This window comes from Diceros bicornis, chromosome 21, assembly GCF_020826845.1.
Source record: "Diceros bicornis minor isolate mBicDic1 chromosome 21, mDicBic1.mat.cur, whole genome shotgun sequence".
NCBI classification, from domain to species: Eukaryota; Metazoa; Chordata; class Mammalia; order Perissodactyla; family Rhinocerotidae; genus Diceros; species Diceros bicornis.
Genome location: NC_080760.1, coordinates 27228173 through 27238398, shown reverse-complemented (window position 1 = coordinate 27238398; position 10226 = coordinate 27228173). Strand labels below are relative to the sequence as shown.

General features: G+C 43.9%; 1 protein-coding gene across 1 annotated transcript; it reads left to right on the top strand.

Annotated features, from left to right (window-relative positions):
* The first annotated feature begins 1344 nt into the window (after positions 1–1344).
* On the top strand, positions 1345–8737 carry KCNV1 (potassium voltage-gated channel modifier subfamily V member 1). The gene is made up of 4 exons (XM_058564809.1): positions 1345–1489; positions 1900–3124; positions 3968–4497; positions 8142–8737. Exons 2-4 carry the CDS (start codon positions 2658–2660, stop codon positions 8651–8653), a joined length of 1509 nt encoding a protein of 502 aa, XP_058420792.1. The 5' UTR covers positions 1345–1489; positions 1900–2657; the 3' UTR covers positions 8654–8737.
* Positions 8738–10226: the final 1489 nt, after the last annotated feature.

Genomic DNA, 10226 nt, shown 5'->3' with positions numbered 1-10226 from the left:
CTTACCTCATGGGACCATTGTGAGAATTCAGATGTTTAGCTTGGGCCTGACACTTAAATGGTTATTATTGTTATAACTACTTCTACGGGACACCACTAACCACAACTGAAGTCCAGGGTCCTGGTGGCTGTGTAAGGGACCTGCAAGCCTCAGTCACATTTTGCTAACCTCTGATTACCTGTCCAAGATCTCCTTCCTCCCCTAAAGCTGTCATTCTCCTCTGAAAGTTTTCCTCCTTCCTCACCACAATCTGTAAAGCTAGGGTAGACCTCCATTGCTAATCATTTGATTCAAGTTATTCACACTAATGATCTATCTGAAGCACCTACAATAATGCCTGGCACATAGCAGATGCTCAATAAACATTTGTGGCAAGATCAGGGAAAATACATCACTAAACTCTTGCCGTTCTTTAGAAACTTGCAGAAATAAACACATAAATAAAAGCAACCACACTTTGATTTATTTAAAAATCACACAAAAATGATATGTCCCAAGCATTGTGTTTATAAGGGCAGCCTCTGACAAGCAGTCCCAGATTTAAATTTGGACTATGTGGCCCTAAGTAAATCACTTAATTGCTCTGCCCCTCAGTTTCCCCTTCTATAAAATGGGTATACTGCTACCTCATAGTATTATTATAATTAAATAAGGTACTGAATGAGTAAAGGACCTACAAAATTCCCTGGCATAAAGTAAGTGCTCAATAAATGTTGGGTGTTTTTATTAACACCTGAAATTTTACTGAGGAAGGCATTGAGGCCCATGAAGTGAATGAAAGCTGGAGGTCCCACAGCCGGTTGGGAGTAACCAGTCACATTTCAAGTCAAATCTATGAAAAAGCTGCTGGGTCGAGCTGCCTGCTCAAATCTTTATTTTTCCTAAAATTCTTACAAGGAAATAAAGGAGACGAGTCTGGTTCACTCCCTCTTGCAAAGACTTTTGAAAAAATGCAGGATTCCCAGATGCTTGCTGGAAATAGTGAGAAAACCTTGAACCACGCCACACACAGCAGTTAATATAATTGCCCTAACTGTGAGCTTAGCAGACTTATGCAACTGGAAAATTTTGTTCTTGAGCATTTGTGAGCACACAGATTCAGGGAAATAGGAATCTAATACTACAGGAATCGTTGAAGTGTCTTCAGGATGAATATAATGTTCAGAGTCACGGAGCGCCTCACTTCCTCCTCCGGTCTCACCTCCCTCCGCTCCCTGCGTTCCCCACAGCTGTGCTGGGAACCGCGAATGGCTCGGAGCGAGCGCGGGCGGGGGCGGCCACTCTCCGCTGCCTCCGAGGGGCCAGAGCCAGGAGGCGGGTGGAGACGAGGCGAGGCTAGGCAACAACCGCCGGCGAAGAGCTTGGCTGCGAGCAGTTTTGCTCCTGGATCTGTCAAGTCAGACCTCACGTGTAGACCAGGAGGATCAGAGGAAGGCTACACACCCAGCGGCGCCCACTGAGCGCAGCCCAGATGTGCCCGGCGCCGCAGGTGAGTCACCCTGCCCTCCTCCCCAGCCCCGCCTCGTGTCCAACAGGTTGGCCAGGGCGCGGCTCCAAGGGGCCCCGTGGGTACACTTCCAGTCTCACCTGGGCAAGGTGCTCGGCTTCTCCCTGTACCGAGTCGTCGTTACTATTTAAACTCCTGCCCCAGCCCACGCCTGTTCCGTTCCTTGTCTTTTTGCCTTCCCTTCTCCTAAAATGAGAGCTCCGCTGGGTGCCAGGGAACGCTTCTGCAACACCTGCTCTCCGGGAAACCTGTAGGACAGAAATGGCTAAACCGAAGGGCGCCAAGTGCCTCCCCACGCGCGGGGGCAGCTGGCAATGGCGACCCCTCGTTCTTAGTGACTCACGGGGACTTCAATTAAAAGTCATTATTAATTATCCTTATTTCTCAACCAGGAGGTCAAAACCTGAGCGAGGAGGGAGAAGAAAATGGAGCGTGAATGACAGACTAGAATGAGAGTGAATGGGAGCAAATGATGCGGCCCCCTCGCCCAGAGCACCGTCCCCCACGTGCTCACACCCCCAGTGAACCCTCCCGGGGAGGCCTGTGAAGCCTGCACAGTAAAAGAGGGAGGAATATACACCCTCGAGTTCAAAGGGACCCAGACTCGGTTACGACTTTCTCTGCTTTCTGAACTTTTCTCTTTGGTCTCCTGCGGGCAGGAGTGAGTCTTGCCATCCTCCTTGCTTGCATTTCACCAAGAGTCATCTTGTCCTCCTCCGCTCTAGACTTCCCTCCTCCCTCCCCTCCCCACCCGGTCCACCCCCCTAGTAGCGAGGCTTTCACCGCGTCCACCTCCGGGGCTGGGGGCCTCCATTACAAAGTTGGGAGGGAGTGCATAAGTCCGGGAAGGGCCTCGGCGACCGGCATCGTGCCCTGGGGCTGCCCTCGGCTTGGACCACACCTGAGCATCTCCCTGGGCGCGACCCCTGCTCTCCTCCCAGACTCTGCGCACTCGCAGCTCCCCAGCGGCGAGAGGGGGAAGGAGTACAAGGGGTGGAGAAAGTAGGGGTGCGCGGGTGGGAAGCATCTCCCTCCCCTCGGGAGCCCGGGGAATCCCGGGCGCCAGCAGGGGCCGTGCCACCGCCCTCGCGGGACCGAGGCTTCCGGCGCGCCCCCAACTTTGTGGCGCCCTCAGGCAGCAGCGGCTGGGATGGAGCTGCCTCCCCGCGGCCGGGCGCCGCCGGACTCGCCGCTGGACAGCTGCTCCCTGACCTCGCTGGAATCCAGCGTCTTCTGCAGCGAGGGCGAAGGGGAGCCCCTGGCGCTCGGGGACTGCTTCACGGTCAACGTGGGCGGCAGCCGCTTTGTGCTCTCGCAGCAGGCGCTGTCCTGCTTCCCGCACACGCGCCTTGGCAAGCTGGCCGTGGTGGTGGCCTCGTGCCGGCGCCGCGGGGCTCTAGCCGCCGTGCCCAGCCCCCTGGAGTTCTGCGACGACGCCAATCCCGTGGACAACGAGTACTTCTTCGACCGCAGCTCGCAAGCATTCCGCTACGTCCTGCACTACTACCGCACCGGCCGCCTGCACGTCATGGAGCAGCTGTGCGCGCTCTCCTTCCTTCAGGAGATCCAGTACTGGGGCATCGATGAGCTCAGCATCGACTCCTGCTGCAGGGACAGGTACCCTCGAGGCGCGCAGTGGCAGGGCGTGGGGGTGGGCGCAGTGGAAGGAGGGCGGCAGAGGTAAAGAGTCGAGGCTTTACGCAAGCCTCGCTGAACCCAGGCCTAAGAATACCAGCGGCCGCTTCTGAGCTGGAAGGTGGGGTGGCAGTGGGGGCTGGAAAGAAAGCATCTAAGCCAGCTTTTAGATTGGAAGTTTTTAACTTTCTTTGTCGAGTGAATGTGTGTCAATTCATTGATCAGGCAAGGGAAGTGAGGCCTGTAATAAATCTTTGGTGATTGAATAGATGAGTCAGAAAAGTTATGCTCCAAAAGACGCATGTATAGGGATGTAGGTTTCAGTATGGAGCTTCATCATTTATCAAACCTAGCACACTAGCTTTAAAAACTTGGATGGGGAACTCCTCTAAATACAAAAGATAGAAATTGTTCCTTCACTGTGAATGATAGTGGGACTTTGATGATGTTTTTGCTATTATCTTGGAATTACTATCATTTTTTCATGAATACCTTTCCATTACACACAAAAAAGTTCCATATGGCAAACTTCTGTTCTTGTTACAAGAAATTACATTAAAAAAATACATTAATCTGAAGTAGCTTTGCTATGTATAGATCCTTTTGTATAAACTTCTACCAAGAAAGTGTCATTTTAAAAATAATAATCGTAAATGAGAAATTTTGAATACTATGGGCAGGAGACAATCTGGATAAAATACAAATGGATATTTTTCTGCATTTTACTGAAATAAAAAGCATGACCTCACTGCTAAGTTTAATTCTCTTTTTACTTCTGTATTTTAAAAAAAGTTAGATTAATCACTAAGTTGTCTTCTCTAAAAGATACTTCAGAAGAAAGGAGCTGAGTGAAACTTTAGACTTTAAGAAGGACACAGAAGACCAGGAAAGTCAACATGAGAGTGAACAGGACTTCTCACAAGGACCTTGTCCCACTGTCCGCCAGAAGCTCTGGAACATCCTGGAGAAACCTGGGTCTTCCACAGCTGCCCGAATCTTTGGGGTCATCTCCATCATCTTCGTGGTGGTGTCCATCATCAACATGGCCCTGATGTCAGCCGAGTTAAGCTGGCTGGACCTGCAGCTGCTGGAGATCCTGGAGTACGTGTGCATTAGCTGGTTCACCGGGGAGTTTGTCCTGCGCTTCCTGTGTGTGCGGGACAGGTGCCGCTTCCTGAGAAAGGTGCCAAACATCATAGACCTCCTTGCCATCTTGCCCTTCTACATCACTCTTCTGGTAGAGAGCCTGAGTGGGAGCCAGACCACCCAGGAGCTGGAAAACGTGGGGCGTATCGTCCAGGTTTTGAGGCTGCTCAGGGCTCTGCGCATGCTAAAGTTGGGCAGGCATTCCACAGGTATTCAGATTTCATTGATGCCTTTCAATCTGCAGTTGTCTGTAAGCATTAGTGCTTTGACCACAGTCCAAGGGAAGCACTCTGAATTGATTCTCAAAATTAGCAACTCCCATACCTTACCCAACCATGATTTCCAAAAAGGCACTGGGAAGCAAAACCTTGAAGCTGTTATCATAGATATGAGAAGATGCCTCTCATACACTTTCCCTCCATAAGGCATTTGAGAAACAATTTGACCATTTGTTAACCTCAATTTACCTTAACCCAGCGCCCAGAAGATACACGAAAATTAAAGACCCTCTGCTTCTAGAAAGTTCCACATAAAATATGCATAAACAGCACATAAAAATATACACATAAATTATATATAACATATAGGGACATAAGCGAGTTTTTTGTCTGTGTCCAAGGAAGTGCTTACCACACAGGTTTCCTGACAGAAGAAAAAGTCAGTCCTCCAGAGCCTTCTCTGGCTTTGCAAAGAGAGATGACCAGGCACTGGTGGCTTTCCCGTAATTTTTGAAGGAACAACGGAAATATTTACTTTGAAAGAAAGCAGAAGACACGAATTAAGTGCTTTATCTAGTATCTGAGAATTTTATTGTCCCTGATCTAGGATGCATGAGATGGTAACAGGAATTCATTTGCTTTTTGTGTGTATCATAAAGACTTGAAAATCTAATGAATATTCTCCCTAGAAAATCTCCACACAACACACACACATAATTATACATGAAAATTATAGTCAGGACCTGCTCCGTGGCTTAGCAGTTAAGTGCTCGCGTTCCCCTGCTAGCGGCCTGGGATCGGATCCCGGGCGCGCACTGACGCACGCTTCTCCGGCCATGCTGAGGCAGCGTCCCACATAGAGCAGCTAGAGGGATGTGCAACTATGACATACAACTATCTACTGGGGCTTTGGGGAGAAAAGAGGGGGAAAAAAGGAGGGGGATTGGCAATAGATGTTAGCTCAGGGCCAGTCTTCCTCAGCAAAAAGAGGAAGATTGGCATGGATGTTAGCTCAGAGCTGATCTTCCTCACAAAAAAAAAAAAGGAAAATTATAGTCAAAGTCAGGGGAAATCACACAAATCCATTAAAGATGATCCTTGCATCCTCGGGACTAATGATTCTCAGTGGCTGGCCCTGCAGCTGTTGAATGTTCTGGAGTACATACGTGTTACCTTATGTTTGACTTTAATGAAAATAAGAATCACTTGAAAAGCTTGTTAAAATGCAAATTCTGAGCCCCAATCCGTAGAGTTAGATTTTAGTATTTGGAGTTGGATCCAGGAGCATACATTTTAACAAGTTCACAAGTGATTTTAATGTAGGTGATTCTTGGGCCACCCTTTGAGAAACGCTGGAGTAGGATGACATATATTTAATACAATTCGTATTAATGCAATACATAGGAATGCAAATAATTTGGCTAGAGAGTCCTATAACCACCTTATTTCCTTAGATATATGCCTGACTGGTCACCTTGAAGAAGCTGATGGTAGTTGTCCTCAGTAGTTAACCTCAGATGGTTTTTTTTTCCACATCTCTAAGGTAATTAGGACTTATCCTAACATAATTTTGGTAGTGTATTTTCCTAGCTCGTCTCACACACCAGGATTTGATAATGGGGTTTCCAACAACTTTTTGAAGTACCACTCTTTGTTTTCTGACACACATAATAGGATGCTTTCTTCCAGTATTTATAAACTCTTCACAGGATTCAATTTAAAAACACCCAGTAAAAGACTACATTTTTTTCCCAAAAGAAAGGAAAAAGAAAATAATAGTAATTTCCACAATGTCACCTCTTCAAAGGTTTTTTTCAGTTCTAAAGCAGTACAAAGCTTTAATAAAGCCTTAGTTTATTGAAAGATATGAACACTTGCATAAATATTTGGCAATTTTATCTTAAGCATTATATTTAGCAAAATATGGACATAGTTGACATATTTCCCCATGTATTAACTATAAAATAAATTGAGGTATTATAGAATAACAGCTCCTTGGGAGGACAATGGCAGGCCAGACAGCCTAGGTTTAAATCCTGGCTCTGTAGCTTTGACCTAGATATGCTGCCTCTCTGTGCCTCAGTCTCCTCATCTGTAAAATGGCATAATAATTACAATGTGTATCTCATCTTGTTTTTTAAGGATTATCTGAGTTAATAGATGTAACATGCAAAAATTCAGACCACTTTGTGTTTCTTTACAAAATTGTTGAGAACACTTCATCTTGAAATGAAAGCAGTCTCCCCAAACCCCATGCTTTTCCTCATATGCTGTCAATTTATTTCAGAAATGCAATTCAATACAGGGACACCAAGGCCAGTTTTCTAAAAGATATTCTAAAGATATTCTAAAAAATTTTCTGTTGAAGTGAAAGATCAAAATTAATATTCATTGATCTTTAAAAATAGCTGGTAAATAATTCAAGAATATCTCAAAATTTCAAGAACAAAATTCAAAATAATAAGAGCACAAATAGTGTATTAATGCATTTCAAGTAGTCTCTAGTGAGTGAATAAAAACTTTTAAATGATTCTAAGAGGTATTGCTCCGGACTTTGGAGACAATATCATTGTGACACCAGGTTGATATGACTTTACAATGTGGATACGCTTTTAGCAGTATCTCTCTAGTGTTCAGGAAGATAGCTTATTCAGATCATAGTCTCGTTGTGGGCTCATCTTACTCTCCTTAGGGCTTAGTCTTTTCAGAGATGGGAGCGGACTCTCTTGGGTCTGTCTCCCAAGGGCTCAGTGAATCAACAGTGGGGAATCCACCAATGCCTCATAGTGAGTGAGTTCCCTAGTATCTCCAGTCCCCCATGCCTTTTTGCAATGGAGGAATATTCTGTATTCAGGTCTGTCTCCTTACAGGAAAGCAGAAATTCTTGTATTCAAGGGAGATATTCCCCTATAGCTTTGGGATTAAGGAAGAGAATTTCAATGGGTGTCATGGGAGTTCAGGAAGCCCTCCTGATAGACCTCTAAGAGTGTCCTCTGAGTGTGCATATGATGGTCTCAGGTCCATTTTGCACTGATACGTGTCTTGCTTCTGCTGCTTCACTTCATTCTCATGGTGTACATCCTTTACTGCCTCCGGCTTTCAGATAATGATACCCTGATTGTATTAAACTTTAATGGATGATGAGAAAAACAGACACATAAAATATAAGGAGACAACATAAAACTGGCATTGAAAAATGTGCCTAAGTGATGCGTTGAAATGCAAATCTGACCAAGTAAGTCCTCCACATGCAATGCTGCAGACGCCTTTCATTGTGTAGACTAAAGTACAAATTCCTATATACATCCTCTGCCTGCCTTTTAGTGTCATCTCTCACCATTTTTTAATAAATAGCAGTGTTTAATAAATACATAAGTGAATGAATGAGTCTAATTATGTTTCTTTCTGTCCTTCTCAATCTGGCCCCATCAACTAGACTACAAGCTTCCTGAAGACAAAGATTACAATTTATCATTTATCCTCTATCATCCCCAGAACACTGCCCAATGCTGGAGACATATTAAATGTGAAATGCATGTTTCTGGGTGGATAGCAGGGAAGAAGAGGGAAAGAGAGGGAAGGAGTGGGAAGGGAAGGAGAGGTGCCAATGACTGACCACAGTTGCTCTATTACAGGATTACGCTCTCTTGGAATGACAATCACCCAGTGTTATGAAGAAGTCGGCCTACTGCTCCTGTTTCTGTCTGTGGGAATTTCTATATTTTCAACTGTGGAATATTTTGCTGAGCAAAGCATTCCTGACACAACCTTCACAAGTGTCCCTTGTGCGTGGTGGTGGGCCACAACATCCATGACCACCGTGGGATATGGGGACATTAGACCAGACACCACCACGGGCAAAATCGTGGCCTTCATGTGTATCTTATCGGGAATCCTCGTCTTGGCCTTGCCTATTGCTATTATTAACGACCGCTTCTCTGCTTGCTACTTCACCTTAAAGCTCAAGGAAGCAGCTGTTAGACAGCGCGAAGCTCTGAAGAAGCTTACCAAGAATATAGCCACTGACTCATATATCAGCGTGAACCTGAGAGATGTCTATGCCCGGAGTATCATGGAGATGCTTCGATTAAAAGGCAGAGAAAGAGCAAGTACTAGGAGCAGTGCAGGAGATGATTTCTGGTTTTGAATTCACTTTCAACTTATTTACAAAAGCTTGTGTAAAACTAACTCGATTGAGAAAGCCTTGATATGGATGTCTGTATACTGCTGAGGAGTCTCTTTTGAGTACTTCCTGTGTTAATTTTAGCTGATACATTGCTTGGTCTACTAAAATAGTTCGCATCCCCCAAAACAACTATATATTTCTTTGACACATTTGAACCTCAAGAATAGCCATTTAACACAACCCAGTACAACTAAGCCAATATACACATCTGAATTGTCAAATATAAAATAATATTGCAATTCCTACAACAAAGTTAAAAGTTTTATGTATCACTAATTTTAAAAGTTTTTTGCACCACTAATTTAAAAAAATGGAAGTTAAACTGCATAGCCCAGAGAAAAGATAAGTGAATATTTAAGAACACACTGAATAACTTTGCAATTTAAAGATATTCTCCAAGTAAACAAATCAGTCCTTTCTCCATCAGTTAAAGCCATTGAATATAAAAATTGGCTTTTCAAGAGAAAATCTTGATTTGATGGTCATAGATGTTGTCCCTATCTTCCCTCTGGTGCAAACCACTGGTCACAAGTGGACTGGGCTCTTTACTCCATCTTTACTATCGGAAGTGGGATTCTGCAACTGCTTAAACTGCAGTAGAAGAGTGATGCACAAAGGCTTCAACAATTGCACGTCTTCATCCTCCCCACTGAGTGCAATTTGTGGAGTATAAAGTAGGTATCTCTTAGTACTCCATGGAAATTAGATGGTCTTAAAAAAATCTCATTATTGATGTAGTGTGCAAGTTATGTCTTCAAAATCATGAATATGTAAAGGTGAGGTAGTGAACATCCTAAATTTATACACTGAAATTATAAGTCTTATTTCACAAAATGAGAATGATATGTTGAATGATTTCACTGGGTGAACTTGAAGATCTTTTATTTGTTAACAAAATATATTATGGATAGCTCTTGGACTGTTGGGGTAAATAGCAAATGTTCAAAGTTTGCACGCATTTGGACAAGTGTTTTAACAGTAATTCATGATAATAATAAAATTCCTAGACATTCTGTTATGTAATTAAAGCCAAAAGCTCTAAACCTAAGAATTAGTTTATGATTCCCAAATCATAGTAATCTAGTAAATGAGATTTTTAAAACTAGGCATAATAAGGAGTATCATTTTAATATCTGCATTCTCAATGGGTGTAATAGTGCCCCCAAGAGAATGAAAATTGGTTCTTGGGAAGCAAAAATATCTTACTCTTTTTATTCATAAAACACATATATACATGCAATACATAAACAGTTATAGAGTATATCTATGGTATTAGAATTTCATGGGGTGGGAAATTAGAAAAAAATGCCTAAGAGGCTCCTTGCCGGGGTTGAGGGGTGATAAGAAAGAAGTATTGAGAAATACTGCTTTAATATATGGCTATACCATATTTCATCAATTCTATTTGACACCCTATTATATCATGAACTAGAAGGAAAGGAAGGGAGGGAGGAAGGAAGGAAGAAAGGAAGGAAGGAAGGAAGAAAAAAGAGAGCCGGCTATCAATTTTAAGATGCCATTGATTGTAAAATGC

Excerpts from the sequence above, each read along its gene's own strand:
- KCNV1 (XM_058564809.1), top strand. The coding sequence starts at position 2,658 with ATGGAGCTGCCTCCCCGCGGCCGGGCGCCGCCGGACTCGCCGCTGGAC. Across the intron at positions 3,125-3,967 it reads GACTCCTGCTGCAGGGACAG|ATACTTCAGAAGAAAGGAGC; the intron begins GTACCCTCGAGG and ends CTTCTCTAAAAG. Across the intron at positions 4,498-8,141 it reads GTTGGGCAGGCATTCCACAG|GATTACGCTCTCTTGGAATG; the intron begins GTATTCAGATTT and ends GCTCTATTACAG.